The sequence below is a fragment of the Eutrema salsugineum genome, unplaced genomic scaffold (assembly GCF_000478725.1).
Source record: "Eutrema salsugineum unplaced genomic scaffold, Eutsalg1_0 scaffold_10, whole genome shotgun sequence".
Classification (NCBI taxonomy): Eukaryota; Viridiplantae; Streptophyta; class Magnoliopsida; order Brassicales; family Brassicaceae; genus Eutrema; species Eutrema salsugineum.
Window position 1 is genome coordinate 9,157,128 of NW_006256908.1, and position 14,434 is coordinate 9,171,561.

Here is a 14,434-nt window from a genome sequence, read left to right on the forward strand (position 1 = left end):
GATCAAGAAAATTGATACAAAGATTTGCTTCATATCTAATGTTAGCAGATATCAAGCTCCTGAAGATGGAAGCCTTGAGAAACAAAGCTTAGAGTAACTTCATCAAAAAATGAGTTTCCGACAACGCATCAGCCTCTTAACGATCCCCCAAGAAGTATATTTAGCAGGCTGATCAGGATCCTGAGAACACAAAAAATTTGTTATTCATAAAACCTGAAAAGTTTTTACGACTCCACAGACACCACAGGGTAGTTGCATGAATCATGTAACAATATGCATAAAGCAATATTGATAGTTCTAAATCTGTCTAGGCATCTATGTTATACGCATTTGGCGTTATAGCTCAATCGCATCTCTTATTGCAAGTAACTGATAAGCAAAAAAGAAGCTAAAATATGGGCGGAGACATCAAATGAAGGTCCATGTGATGCTAGGAAATTACCAAAATGTTTTGCAGTGAAGACTCTTTATCGGTTAGCGTCTTGTCTCCAGATTTAAAAGATCTTCGGATTTGGTTTTAGATGTTGCATTACTAGTGTTATCACCATTCGATTCTTCAGATTGTGTTGCCTGTTACTTCAACCATTACATTAGTAAGGTAAGCTGATTTCATAACACTAGGGAACATATAGATGCATCAGTCTAAAAAGTTTTGGAAATGAAAAGAGGGAGAGGAAAAACAAAGCCAAGTATATACATTCAACGAGACAAAAACGATTCTAAGCTGTATATTACATCAGCTTGAGAGTGTTTATTACTTCACCTTGTTCCTCTCGCGCCATCCAAGCCCAAATGATAGGAAGCCTGTCTTCTTTTTAAGGGTCTCCTGTGCAGAACCTTGAGTCCGAGCAAACCTATACAACGTTGAAGACTTATGAAGGTGCACAACACACTAAGCATCTTATAAAGAAAACAAAAAAACAGAGCTATGTGGGTAGATTTTGTTTCTGGAGTGTTGCCAGGTTTTGGAAGATCTGTACAGATCAAAAGCAGCCAAAGAAAAGAGAAAGACAAGAACTGAGTTTTGATGTACCTTGGAGACGATAGAGCTTTATTTTGACCAGATTCATATTGCAGAGTAGCTTCTAGCGTTGTTTCTGCTGTAACTACTCTCTTCTCCATTTGAGCGAGTTGAGCCACAAGCTTCTCATTCTTTTCCTGTATCAGTATTGACATGAAGACATTGTGCATATTAGAAATTTTTGGGGCAAGAGCCGCAAAATAGTAGTTTAATGTAATGAGTTTGCAGTGTACGAAGAATCGTCACTAAAATCAATAAGATGATGTATCTCTGATTGCATGTTTTATCTAAATTTATTTCAGACAAAGATGAACCGAAGCACCTGAAGCACGTGTACTGCATATCTTTGTGCAGCTGCATCCTGCTCTGCACTTAACCGAGCATCTTCTGTAAGCTTTTGGTCTTGCTCTACTTTCATCAGGACCTACAGCATGCGCCAGAAGGTAGATCAAGATTAGTTGTACAGAAATATAGGGCTTAAACACCGATAATGCAGTACTTTACACTTGTGGAAAAAACGGATATATGAATGAAACAGACCTGAAGCATAGCTGTTTCTTGTTCTTTTTTGTCAGAAAGCACTTGTTTTAGTTCTATGACTTCCTTTTCCAGTTCTTCAATCTGTGACGTTGAAGTGTTTACATATTTAGTTTTATCAAAATATACATTCTTGTGTCCCAAAATAGCATTTCAGACATTTTGTAACAGATTTGTCTATCAGTGATGTTCACCGACTTAAAATCATGTAGAGCTTAACGTTTTGAAATGCCATGAAACAGAAATCTCAATATGCAGTAAAAATGTTCTATGAAGCTTCCTCTTGCTAATTATAACACTCTCTGAAGGAAGTCTAAATTTACCCGTGCACTTAATTCCAGTCTGTTATCTTCTTTAACCATCTCCATCAAAGCAATCTCTAGCTCCTCAGCTCTGTACAGAGGAATAACACATAGGATTAGTTCCAAAGTTTTTCAGGACACTCATTCTTCGATTTGCCACTGTCTTGCAACAAATGAAGTTGTGTAATATGCACATGTTTGGACTTAATCAAATCAGACAGTATCAAAGACATTCTCTTAGGTAACAATAACAACCTTAATACAGCTGATCGTTTCTCCTCCAAGAGTCTGCATAGTTCAACCTTCAACCATACCGCCTGCACAATAACTGTTATGGATGAAATTTAAAAGGAGTTGCATCTATATAGATTGCTCATATCAATCATAATAAACCACAAGCCTGATTACACATGTCTGAAACAGAAATGACATTCAACTACCACCATTCATATAAAAGAGCCAGTTACAGAACTCTTGTGGAAGTTAAAACTGATATGTCTCAGACACGCATAACCAATAAGAGGCTGCCAAAGAAAGGGAAAGAGTATTGAACAAAAAAAAAGTCACCTGCTCTTGAAGATCTGGTAGAGAGTCTAATTCTGAATCAACATTTGAGCCATCCAGGTTCAGGGAACAATTGGGAGCACGAGATTCATCGTCATCTGGATTCTCACCGTCACTCCTTTGAGTAGGCTTTTGTTCGTCTAGGATTGAGCCTTCATGTTTAAAGCTATATAACTTAGAAGCCAATCCCTTTTTGTCTTTCCAAACTCGACCTTTGTGTATCCTTTCCTCAACAATCTCTAGTACAGCTGGTCTATGTATTTCCCTAAGCTCTTCCAGTCTAGCCTCATTTGTAGATAAATAACCCATGCAAGCGGTCAAAACAAGTTGACTGCTATCAAACGTTGAACTAGCAAGTGTTTGTAGTGAAGTTATCGCATCTCCTGCGTCTTGTGTGGCAGCAATTGCAGGACCTATGGAAATAAAAAGAGTGACTGAAAATATGTTTCCTTCAATCATCACACACTTAAGATATCACATTTGATACATACACAAGTATCAGCAATACCATATAGTTCCATTAAAGCAAAAGCTGTTCTGAATAACACTACACGGTTTCCTTCAAAGAGAAGCACATCCCACATCCGCAGAACTGGCCCCAAAAAAACATCAAGATCAAATACAAAAACAAAAACTTCTTGTTTCGGATGTGTAATGTTATTCTTTTGGCATAACATGAATGCAGAGATTTTGCTAAGAACTCACCGCATTCCCAAGGAAGTATATTTACAAAAATAGATAGGAACCATGGTCCAGATATCCATGCTACCTGCACTCCCAAGTAATCCAGATGATTAACTGCACCAGAAGCATTTTTGGTATAGGAGAAACGATCACATTGCTCTGTATAATGGGGGGAAAATACAAATAAATGAAAAGAAACTTGAATTTTACGAACCAAGCTTTGGAAATCTTTCTCGCATCAAGTCTTCAAAGACTAGTTGATCAACCTAGAAGAAGTAAATCCGAATTGGTGATTAAAATACATCTTTCAGAAAGGTTTAAGGAGAATTAAACAGAAGCCCTCTGGATGAAACAGGCACCTGAGATTCTACCATCTCTTCTGTATAGTAGCCATCAAAATAATCATCAATAATTCCAACCAAAGTCCTGAGAAATTTCATCAACATATATAAAAATGGGTGTAGAGATGGAAGTTTCTTGATCAGAAACCCACATCATTTTCTGAAATGCTGCGTTGGAAAAATAGGAAAGATTTAGTATTGACCCTACCAAAATGCATTTTCCTCTGGCATCAACAGAAGCAACAATCCAGCAAAGAAGTTCATAGCCTGCAGTTTTTCAGGGTTATTATTAGCTTAGCCTGAAACAATTGTAACAATTTATAAAGAATCAAACGTAATGTTATGAAGAATTCAACCAGCAGATTCATTGGTCTTTCAGACCTGGCAAATAGTAGTGTGCTACAAAACTATTCTGTATACGTTTGATTCATTCACCGTATAAATAGCTAGTTGAAACTTTACTGATGTTTATATATGAGAAAGATGATCATGGCGTAAACCTGATTAGAGATGCATTATAGGAACCAGTTGAGAACCAAACAAAAAACAGCTACAACTTTAACATACTTTCAAATTATGTATTCAGTAAATAGCTATAACAAAACAGCACAATGTGCTTTGCCAGCACCTGACAGTAGCCAACAGATGGGTTATGACAAGCATAAGCTAGGAGTATCCGCCTTAAGGAATCTCGACCATTCTCATTCAAAGCAGGGTGACCTGGGAATGTCCTAGGTATATCCTGAAGAATTAAAAACAAAAAAAATAAGCATAAGAAGTGATCTCGGTGGCATTGATAAATTCCAACAACATGTATGCATCTAATCGACCTTCTCAATTTGTTTTTTCCATTTTCTTTGTATTTCAGATGAGCTAGGATGTTCTTTGGTTTCATCAGAGTCAGTTATTTGTGCCAACAAGTCCTGATAGTATCCCTCAACTCGTCTTGCCTTTACACCTACAAAGGCTTGCCAGACCTGTGAGTGCAAAAGTTAGGCACGAGTAGTAAATTTATTCTATTGAGATGGTAAAATCAATGACTTAGTATGTATAAAATTACCTCCCCTCTGAGATCCTTTGGCACTCCCAAACGAACAAGTACCTCAAGTTCTTCATACCAAGGGAAAAATGGCTCTGGAGAATCACTACAGTGAGCATCGTTTTCTTCCTTAATTGAATCACATCCACCCGTGGAAGTCTCACTGTCACGGTCATTTTCACCAGATTTTTGTTCAGACTCTCCAATGGAAGGCAGCGATTTTTTTATTGATAAAGCATGGTCCCCTTCCAAAGTGTTCTTCCTGTTTTTCATATTCTTTACCTTCTTAACACGACTGCACATCATGGCCTCTATGGACGCAAGACAAGGACTATTATGAGCCCATTCTATAACCGAACGGGTCTTTGTTTCTTTTAATCCTTTTTCATGTTCCAATCCACATTTATCTGCTTCAACCACAGGGTTTTCCGTTGCATTTTTTTGATGAAGGTGTACATTATCTACGGCTTCCTTTACTGATTGAGATTTATCACGCTCTTGGTCAGATTTTTCACTTTTGACTGAAAATTCCTTCTCTTTCTCAGATTCATCATATTGCTCCTCATCATCATCCTTCACAGGTTTGCTGTATCTTCCAAGACTCTTCTCCCTCAAGTATTTGTGCTCTTCAGGAACCTTCGCCTCCTCGGCTGGTCCTCTCTCTTTTGAAAGCTCACCAATTGATTCAGGGCTATCTTGTTCAAGATGCTGCACTTTTGTACCATCAAGTTTACATTCGTCATGTTTACCGTTTCTTGAAACTTCCTCTGAAGCACTCTCCTCTCCAGAGTCCGGACCATCAGCCTCCTGAAACTCATCTTCCGAGGAGCTAAGTGCAGCAGAATCTTGTAGCCGGTCAAGGAAGTTTTTCCATTTCTCTGCCCTCTCTGTCTCTTCCTCCTACTCCAGTAGTATTAAGATTAGATAAGACATAAACGTTTCAGTATCAGTTGACTACTGTATCAACAACCATTCTTCCAGTTTACACTGCATTTCTTAGGCAAAGTAAGCTTATGATGCTCTCTCTAGCAGCTTGCATGTTGCTATAACAGTTCTATTATCCATCATGATCTCATTTATGTACAATATGCCAATTTATCATCTACTATTTATCTGAGACAGTAAATGAAGCATGAGCAAGAACTCACTCACCGTATAGATGCTAAGGTATTCTTTATATCTCTGAACGTGTTGAGGTCTCAAGGCAAATCCATAGGCGTCCCTGTTTAATCAAATTCTTCGTGATGACAACAATAAATGTATAATCATTTAACCACAAAATTTTCAAAAATGATTGAAAAACCTACCTGGAATCTACCTCCAGTGAGCGTTTGCTCACCAAAGATAACAACATATTTCACAAAGAAGACTGATTCTAATTCCCATTATCTTTACTTTACATTACAACGCACACTTACAAAGTTTCGAACGAAATTTTTTGCATTAATCTATAGACAGCTTAATGATTTTAACATTTAAATTAACAACAAATCATTTTCGAAACGATGGTAAGAGATTCAAAAGAAGAAAAGAAATTCTAGGATTCGAGAGACCCCCAAATGATAGATCGAGAAATCGTCAACGTGAGAGATTGAGATTACCGATAATCAGGAGATTATATTAATTAAATACGGATTAATACAAAGTCGAAATCACCTGTCTTTGAGGAAGTTGTGGACGACAATCAAGTGTTTCTCCGCCATGATCGGTCATGCACGATCGAAATTTTTTATTTTTATATTATTTTTCATCAGAAAACAAAATTAAATAAATAAAGGGATCTTTCTTCTTCTAGTTCAAGCATTCCATTCAAGAATATTGAAACGTTTACAGAAATAAATCTCCGTATTTTTTTCATTATTATTTATGTCTGTTTCTTACAAAAACAAATGTAAAACTCTGGTGGCAATCTAAAATCTTATATCCTCTGTTTTGGGAAGTATGTTTTTTTTTTTTGGGAAAAAACTTTTGCTAGAAAAATACCTGAACTATTTAGACTCCCTAAAAATACCTATCATATTTCAAAGTTCTATTTTGATACACAAACATTCAAAATTTGAAAGTTTAACACTATGATTTTGACACCGTTTAATTGTTAAACAGAAACTATAGAACGACGTTTAAATTTTAATCCCACGTGTTCTTACTAATCCAAACAGACATTATTATCCCTAATAAATCGATTTAAACATATATTAGTTTTTCCCCAAATCGAAGAACCCTAATTTCTATCTTCTCTATTTCATTTCTCTTCTCTTTCGATTTCCTCAGATAATTTGGGTTGATGACTATTTCATTTTAATAGTATATGTGAACATGTTGGCTTTCTTCTAAAATTACTCTTCCAAAATGGAAATTTACGTTAAAAATAATTGTATCACTGGAAAATATCATGCAACCCAAAACCAATTGATTCGACAATTGGTGCTTGGAAATTGAAAATCAATTTTAAGATTTCTTTTGATTTGGGGCAAAATAGATTTGGGAAAAACAACAGATGAGTAAGAGAGGGAAAGTGAAGAGACGATGGGTAAGAGAAGAAGAGAAGATCTGATGAATAAGAGAATGGAAGAAAGAGAGATTCTCACGTCTGTGAAGACATCGAGAAAGAAGAGAAGGAGAAGTGAAGAGAGAAGAGAGAAGAATGAAATTAGGGTTTGTCGATTTGGACAAAATTAATTTAGGGGTAATAATGTCTTTTCAGATACATCGTGTAAAAAATTAAACGGCGTTCTACGGTTTTCGGCTTACAATTAAATGGAGTCAAAATTGTGGAGTTAAACTTTCAAATTTTGAAAGTCTGTGTATTAAAATAGAACTTTAAAATATGTTAGGTATTTTTTGGAGAGCCTAAATAGTTTAGGTATTTTTCTAGCAAATGTTAATAACTTCAGGTATTTTAAAAAAATTTTCCCTTTTTTTTTGGCACTGGAAATCTAACTTAAGCAAAAAAAAATCCTAACTTTCACTACCATCATTTCAATGTAGAAAGAAAAACGTCCAAAACAAACCGAACTTGGAATTGATCACATCAAAGCTTAAACTTTTTGGGATCAATTTGGTTGTTCTTCTGCGTAGTTGACGATAAACCAAAACTGTAATTCATTATCTGTTTCAATTCTTGAAATGGACGACTTAACTACACTAAGTCTATTTTGAGGTTCTAATTATACATCTAAACACCGAGGCTAACCATGATTATGGTCATGCAATCGATATCAGCCTGCTAATCTCTATTGTTTTAAATTCTCTTGATTTAAAAAATGAATGGATAGTGAAGTAACAGAGCTCTAACTAAATAAACACATTCGTAGGAAGATTCAAGATAGTGTCACTCTTGACCTTTGAACTGATCATGGTTTAAAACTTCGAATATTATTATTGAGATTTGATCAGAAATGAAAAATAAAAGAAAGACAAGCCCATCCCTGCAATCGCAATGAATAGTATAGTGCTTCCTTTATTCAGTCACATCACTAGTTTCCAAGAAACGTCACTCTCGTTCTTTGATAACAAAAAACACAAGAAGAGAAGGAGACAGACATTATGTGTGTCGTGTCGTCCTCCCCATCTCTTAGTAACACTTCGAATTTAATACTGCCAAACTCAAATGTGTCCCAAAGCCTAATTAATCCCTTCTCCTTCCTCTCCCTCTCTATCTCCATTGTTCTCTAGACCCTTTCCATTGCATGCCTTTCACAAAGGTAGTATACTACAGTATTAGTAAGCTCATGAGTCATGACCCACTACGAGAAACGGTTCTGATCAAGGTTGATTAGAGGATCAGAGATGGATATTCTTGATTCTTGATTCTTGAACTCTTTAAGTTGTATCTGAGTACCAAGAAAAATCATTACCAGACTGTGGTTCTTCTTCATGACTTGAGGTTGAAGCAACAACACTTGCTTCACCAGAGGAAACATCTTTGAGATTTGAACTTGAAACCTCTTCCATTGATGCCACATTTTCAGTTGCTTGATCAGTTTTATCTTCCTCCACAGCTCCATTTTCTTGAGTTTCTTCTACTTCTTCTTCTTCCTTGGAGGCTGAGGTGGAAACCGATGATAAACAGGAAACTTCAGATGAACTCAATTGCTCTGATCCCTCCAAACTGCGTGACCCTTTAATAAATTCGAGCTTTTTCATCAGAAACTTTAGTCTCTTCTCTGCTTTTTCCCTTAGTCTGATCTCTTCTTTCAGATGACGCTCTAGTTCTTCCATCTGATTCCAAGATATTAAAGGTTGGCTTTAAAAACAAAATCAGCTTTTTACCCAGATTTTGAGAAAAAAATCAGTGTTTTACTTTTAAAACATCTCCTTTTTGGTCCAAGATCATACTCGGAAAGAGAACAGAGCAAGTGAATCTCTATTTGGTACTAAAGTAACAAGAATGACTCTTTCTTGGTTCAGTCTTGATCAAACCCAGATTTTGAGAAAGGGAAACTTAGGATTTTATGTACCTTTCTGGTAATGAGCTCTGCTTCTTCTTTTGCAGACCTTGAAATTTGCCTCTCTGCAAGTAGTCTCCCTCTTAGACACTCCACAGTTCTCAGACCTTCATTGTCTTCTTCCTCCATCTTCTTACTTTCAGAATTTCTAAAAAAATACACCATACTACTTATATACAAATAAATTTAGAGAGAGAGAGAGAGAGAGAGAGAGAGAGAGAGAGAAACCCACCTGCATTTTGTGTTGTAATTGAAGGGATCAATTGTCATACTGTTGTTTTTTTTTTTTTTGGTTAAACCAGAACCAAATTGGTAAAAGCTTAAAGCTCAACTTCAGAAATAACTGCAAAAAGGTGAACTAACAATAATAAGACCAATGTGTTGTTAGATCATGTCATTATGATTTGAATTTATTGTCCATTCAATAAGGAACATATCAACATCATAACTTTAAAATCAACTTACCACGACAATCTTTTAAAGAAAATTCAAAATATTTCCAAGTTCAAGTTAAACAACAGATCCAGATCCAAATCTCCGGACTTGAGAGAGAGGAGAGAAATGAACCGATAAACCCTCTAAAAATTTGAACTTTTTTTAAAAGAAAAACAGAATCTGTGGTGTAGGGACCGTAAAGAAGTCAGGTTGTTTAGCAAAACGACAGTGTAGGTGTGAGCAAAACGACAGTGTGGGATTGGACTTTTGTTACCATTGTTAATTTGGAAGACTAAGTGACAAAAATCTACAATTCTCGTGAGTTGGTAAATCTCTCGCTTCAAGAGCTTTCTCATGAGAAAAATATATGTCAACCTTTCTCTGCAAGTTTTTTTTTTATATTATCTATGTCTTACATGAAAGATATGTTCGGTTTCATTCTGATTGTTAATGATAAGATATATATCCATAATGTTCTTTGACGTTAATTCCAAAGGAAAAAACCATTACTAAAATCTTTACCATTTTGTAATACGAATCTAGTTATACCAAGTGTCACTCAACTCTTTGTCCATAATATGACAGCAATACGAAAAGAGTCAATATTTTTTGTAAAATCATTACTAAAATCTGACTTGTTTGTTCTGCTTCTTGTGTTATGCGGCATTGCATACGTAAAATATCAAAAACAATACAAGTATCAGTTTTGGACGGTACCGTAAATGAATAAATTAAGGAGATGGGGAAAATCTTGTGACCCTCTATAGATCTGAAATTATATCGGCTTTCACAATCGAATAACCATTAGTGGTCACGCAGAAAATTAATGCTCCCAACCTCTCACTATAAGTTACTATATGATTTGTATTTTTCTCAAATTAGATAAACTAATTACCAACAATCAAGGACAATATTGAGTAATTGAAACACTGAGCTCGCTTGTACTTCACTCCTATACCAAACTAATTACCGAAACCCTTTCATCACATTAATGAATCATATAGAGTTATATTCTAATTCTCTTTCGGAACCCCACCACTTCAATCAAAATCACTTAATTACTCTTAAGTTATAGCTTGGACTTGAACTTTACCAACTATTCAACGTTATGTTCTATCACAACAACAAAAAAATGGGGAAAACAAAATTAGCATCTCTTTGAAAAGCCCCACAAAAAAAAGGGGAAAAAAAAAACAAATCATTACATAGTAACTTCTTGAGAAGCCCACCAAAGAAGACTTTGAGATCATTTCACTTCAGGGGCAAGAAAATGTAAATGAGATGTTTAAGAAAGATCAAGCTCTTTTTTCATGATACACTCTTTGTCACTCATTGACTCAACCAAACCCTCTATTATATCATACATCTCTTTGCTTCTCTCACACGAATCGTCTTTCGCAATGAAGCTTCGTGAACCTTTACCAGTTTCTAACCAGCTAGTTCCAGGGATTTTCTTCAATCCGATTCTTTTCATCTTATCCCTCACAATCTCAGCTTCTTCCCATCTCCCTGCTTGAGTGTATAAATTCGCCATGATTGTGTAATTCCCTGTATTTTCGGGTTCCATCTCAAATAAACGATCACAAGCGAACCTTGCAATCTCCACATCACCAAGAACAGAAGCCCCATTCAACAATGCACCCCAAACTTTAGCAATTGGTTCAATTGGCATCTTTAGAATGAACTCCAACGCATCTGAAAGTTTTCCAGCCCGGCTAAGAACACTTACCATACAAGCATAGTGCTCAACTCCAGGCTCAGTGTCATACTTCGTTATCATAGAATCAAATATTTGCTGCGCTTTATCAGATTCTCCGTTGTGTGCACAAGCTGAAAGAAGAGCTGTTAGTGTGACATTGTCTGGCTTAGTTCCAAGACATTGCATTTGGTCAAAAAGACTACAAGCAGAATCAGAGTCCCCATGAACAGAATATGCTGTTATAATTGCCGTCCAAACAATCAAGCTCCTGTCTTTACAGTTATCAAAAACCCTTTGAGCTCCTCGGAGAAATCCCAATTTGGCATAGTTATCTATGATGGATGTAGTGACATATATATTGCTGTCAGAACCATTACGGATGGCAAAAGCGTGAATTTCCTTACCTCCTTTCAGATTTGAACTATATGTCAACGAAGGAAGAAGGCTCGATAGGGTCACTGTGTTTGGCCTAGAGCCACAACTTATCATCTCCCTAAACGAGTTTACAACCTCCTCGTGATGATTATTCTGCATAAGACCCGAAATCAACGCATTCCACGTGCTCACACCAATGTTTTCCATTTCACTAAATAAAGCCATTGCTTCCTTGACAAGCCCATGAGCCATATATCCTGAGATTATAGCCCCGTACGTGACCGAATCTTTATCACTCATCTCATCAAACAATGCTCTTGCATAATCCAAGCTACCACATTTAGCATAGAAACCAATCACAGCATTGCACAGGGACAAATCCATCTCAATATGATTCTCAATCATCAGCTTGTGAACTTCCATCCCGAAAAGAAGATCGCTTGATTGTCCGCACGCCTGCAATACGCTTATTACAGTGACTCCATTAGGCTTCAAATCAGGGCAACCTAACATCGCTTTATACAACTTTTTACAGTCCTCGTAAAACCCACTTTGAGAATACCCTGAAATCATTGAATTCCACGAGACGACATCTCTCTCAGACATTTCATCGAACACTTTCTTCGCAGACGCGATATTGTCACACTTTGAGTAGTACGTGATCATCCCATTGCCCACGAAGACATCGGAATCAAACCCACCTCGTATAACAAACCCGTGAACTTGTCGAGCCAGCGAATCTACCCAAAAATCATCATAACCCGACAGTGCCTTTAACACACAAGAGATGCTCACAGAATCAGGTCTGGCTGTACTGGAAGAGTAACAAGAGGATCTAATCCAGGAAGAGAACAAGGAAAAAGCCTCGAAATACATCTCACGTGAAGTGTACGCAATGAGAAGTGCGTTGTAAGAGAAGGCATTTCTATCGGTAATTTCGTCGAACACATGGAGGGCTTGGCGGAAACGGTCCTGCCTGGTGTAAAAATTGATGAGCCTGGAAGCGAGGAAGTTGTCAGGCTTGATGGAGAAGAGGACAATGCGCGCGTGAAGCTGAAGCGCGTGAAGAGGAAGTCGTTTACGGGTGAAGTGCTGGATGAGGTGACCGTACGCGCCGCCGTCAACCGCCGCCGTGTTGAGCAGGCCTTGCCAGGCTCGTTGAATTTCGAATCCCACCTTCATTCATCTCTAACCAAAAGCTAAACCGGAGATATACACATTGTATATATTGAGGCAAGTTCATGGGCCTTTTAGTAGGCCTTAGGCCCATAAATATCGCTTTCTAAAAGTATTTATATAGAGCGAGGGAACATTGGGGAATCAACGGACTTTTTAGTTTCATGTCTTGCCTGAGAAAATATTATTGTCGAGCTTTCAGTTATATCCAATCTCGATCCAGCTACAGTCGATCATTGAATCGTGATAAAACTAATCAGGCAACTGAAATTGAGAGACGAGCTCGCGCTCTGAGAGTTTTAGACATCATATCTTCGAAATCTTGTGGAGGTTCGAATCGCCAGAATCATCTTGGAATCGTTAAGGAGTTTCTGCAAACAGATTCGAGGCAATTCAAAGATCAAGCAATTTCCGAGGGTTTTGACCTCTCAAGAACCAAAAATAGAATTTCAAGTGTGCTGGAACAAGTTCTTCTGGAGGATTCTTCAAGTATTCAGCAGCGAGATGGGTGGAGTTTCGATGCTTATGGTTTGTCGTCCGCCGTGAGTTCTTGTGGGTCAAATCGAGATTTTCGAAGCGGTTCTGGGTTTCATTGCGTAGCTTTGAAATGTGGGTTTACCTCAGATGTCTACGTTGGAAGTTCTCTGGTCGTTTTGTACAGAGGTTCCGGTGATTTGGACGATGCACATAAAGTGTTTGAAGAAATGCCTGAGAAGAACGTGGTTTCGTGGACGGCTATGATTTCAGGTTTTGCGCAGGAATGGCGAGTGGATATCTGCTTGAATCTTTATTCAAAGATGAGAAATTCGAGATCTTTTCCGAATGATTACACGTTCACGGCTCTCTTGAGCGCTTGCACAGGAAGCGGAGCCTTAGGGCAAGGAAGAAGTGTTCATTGCCAAACACTCCAAATGGGTTTCAAGTCTTATCTTCATATCTCAAACGCTCTCATCTCTATGTACTGCAAATGCGGAGATTTGAAAGATGCGTTCTGTATCTTTGACCAGTTTAGTAACAAAGACGTCGTCTCTTGGAACTCTATGATTGCTGGTTACGCGCAGCACGGCCTTGCAAGTCAAGCAATCGAGCTCTTTGAAGTAATGATGCTCAAAAGCGGAACAAAGCCCGATGCAATCACGTATCTAGGAGTGTTGTCATCGTGCAGACACGCAGGTCTGGTAAAAGAAGGAAGAAAGGTCTTCGATTCCATGGAGGAACACGGCTTGAAACCAGAACTCAGCCACTACTCTTGTCTAGTGGATCTTCTTGGCAGATTTGGTCTGTTGCAAGAAGCCTTAGAGCTGATCGAGAACATGCCAATGGAGCCAAACCCGGTCATATGGGGATCTCTGCTTTTCTCTTGCCGTGTACACGGCGATGTGTGGACTGGAATCAGAGCTGCAGAGGAACGGCTGATGCTTGAACCTGAATGTGCAGCCACGCATGTCCAGCTGGCGAATTTATACGCCAGTGTCCGGTATTGGAAAGAAGCGGCGATAGTGAGGAAAGTGATGAAAGATAAAGGACTGAGGACGAATCCAGGTTGCAGTTGGATCGAGATTAATAATGATGTTTTCATGTTTAAAGCTGAAGATGGTAGCAATTGTAGATTGCCAGAGATTGTTCATGTTCTTCATTGTCTCGTAGATCACATGGACTTCCCTCTAATATGACGCCAGTATACCTCTATTAAGGAGAACAGTGAGATTATTCAAAATAAATGAAGAAATCATAGTGTATAACATATCCAGAATATCTTTTTCTTTTATAGACAGTAGGACCCAATGAAAAGTTGACTATTGGAAAAACACTA

General features: G+C 37.7%; 4 protein-coding genes across 5 annotated transcripts; 1 reads left to right on the forward strand and 3 right to left on the reverse strand.

Annotated features, from left to right (window-relative positions):
• Positions 1-43: 43 nt before the first annotated feature.
• LOC18026816 (ecotropic viral integration site 5 protein homolog) lies at positions 44-6,191 on the reverse strand. The gene is made up of 19 exons (XM_024148152.1): positions 6,145-6,191; positions 5,641-5,710; positions 4,510-5,388; positions 4,280-4,426; positions 4,078-4,191; positions 3,658-3,716; positions 3,468-3,534; positions 3,323-3,374; positions 3,130-3,222; positions 2,933-3,016; positions 2,428-2,837; positions 2,116-2,177; positions 1,882-1,951; positions 1,562-1,642; positions 1,344-1,445; positions 1,034-1,158; positions 764-854; positions 443-570; positions 44-180 (listed from the first exon to the last, which is right to left on the reverse strand). The coding sequence occupies exons 1-18, from the start codon at positions 6,189-6,191 to the stop codon at positions 475-477; spliced, it is 2,649 nt and encodes an 882-aa protein (XP_024003920.1). The 3' UTR covers positions 44-180; positions 443-474.
• Positions 6,192-7,880: 1,689 nt separating this feature from the next.
• On the reverse strand, positions 7,881-9,525 carry LOC18026839 (myosin heavy chain, skeletal muscle, adult). Of its 2 annotated transcripts, XM_024148154.1 has the most exons (5): positions 9,402-9,525; positions 9,169-9,279; positions 8,949-9,084; positions 8,346-8,709; positions 7,881-8,181 (listed from the first exon to the last, which is right to left on the reverse strand). In XM_024148154.1, exons 2-5 carry the CDS (start codon positions 9,204-9,206, stop codon positions 8,144-8,146), a joined length of 576 nt encoding a protein of 191 aa, XP_024003922.1. In that variant the 5' UTR covers positions 9,207-9,279; positions 9,402-9,525; the 3' UTR covers positions 7,881-8,143. The 2 variants fall into 2 exon arrangements, with proteins under 2 accessions (XP_024003922.1, XP_006410913.1); XM_006410850.2 differs by having other exon boundaries at positions 7,881-8,709.
• A 1,003-nt stretch (positions 9,526-10,528) lies between these two features.
• Positions 10,529-12,627, reverse strand: LOC18026840 (pentatricopeptide repeat-containing protein At2g37310). Its single transcript, XM_006410851.2, has one exon. It carries the CDS (start codon positions 12,625-12,627, stop codon positions 10,657-10,659), a length of 1,971 nt encoding a protein of 656 aa, XP_006410914.1. The 3' UTR covers positions 10,529-10,656.
• A 158-nt stretch (positions 12,628-12,785) lies between these two features.
• Positions 12,786-14,321, forward strand: LOC18026841 (pentatricopeptide repeat-containing protein At2g37320). Its single transcript, XM_006410852.2, has one exon. The coding sequence runs from the start codon at positions 12,786-12,788 to the stop codon at positions 14,292-14,294; it is 1,509 nt and encodes a 502-aa protein (XP_006410915.1). The 3' UTR covers positions 14,295-14,321.
• Positions 14,322-14,434: the final 113 nt, after the last annotated feature.

Bases quoted from the DNA above. Each gene is read 5' to 3' on its own strand.
- LOC18026816 (XM_024148152.1), bottom strand. From the start codon at position 6,191: ATGGCGGAGAAACACTTGATTGTCGTCCACAACTTCCTCAAAGACAG. The intron at 2,178-2,427 runs GTGACTTTTTTT...GTTATTGTGCAG, and splicing joins TACCAGATCTTCAAGAGCAG to GCGGTATGGTTGAAGGTTGA. The intron at 1,446-1,561 runs GTCTGTTTCATT...CGCATGCTGTAG, and splicing joins AAGAAACAGCTATGCTTCAG to GTCCTGATGAAAGTAGAGCA.
- LOC18026840 (XM_006410851.2), bottom strand. From the start codon at position 12,627: ATGAAGGTGGGATTCGAAATTCAACGAGCCTGGCAAGGCCTGCTCAAC.
- LOC18026841 (XM_006410852.2), top strand. From the start codon at position 12,786: ATGTCTTGCCTGAGAAAATATTATTGTCGAGCTTTCAGTTATATCCAA.
- LOC18026839 (XM_024148154.1), bottom strand. From the start codon at position 9,206: ATGACAATTGATCCCTTCAATTACAACACAAAATGCAG. The intron at 9,085-9,168 runs GTGGGTTTCTCT...GTATTTTTTTAG, and splicing joins AATTACAACACAAAATGCAG to AAATTCTGAAAGTAAGAAGA. The intron at 8,710-8,948 runs GTACATAAAATC...TCTTGGAATCAG, and splicing joins CAGAGCTCATTACCAGAAAG to ATGGAAGAACTAGAGCGTCA.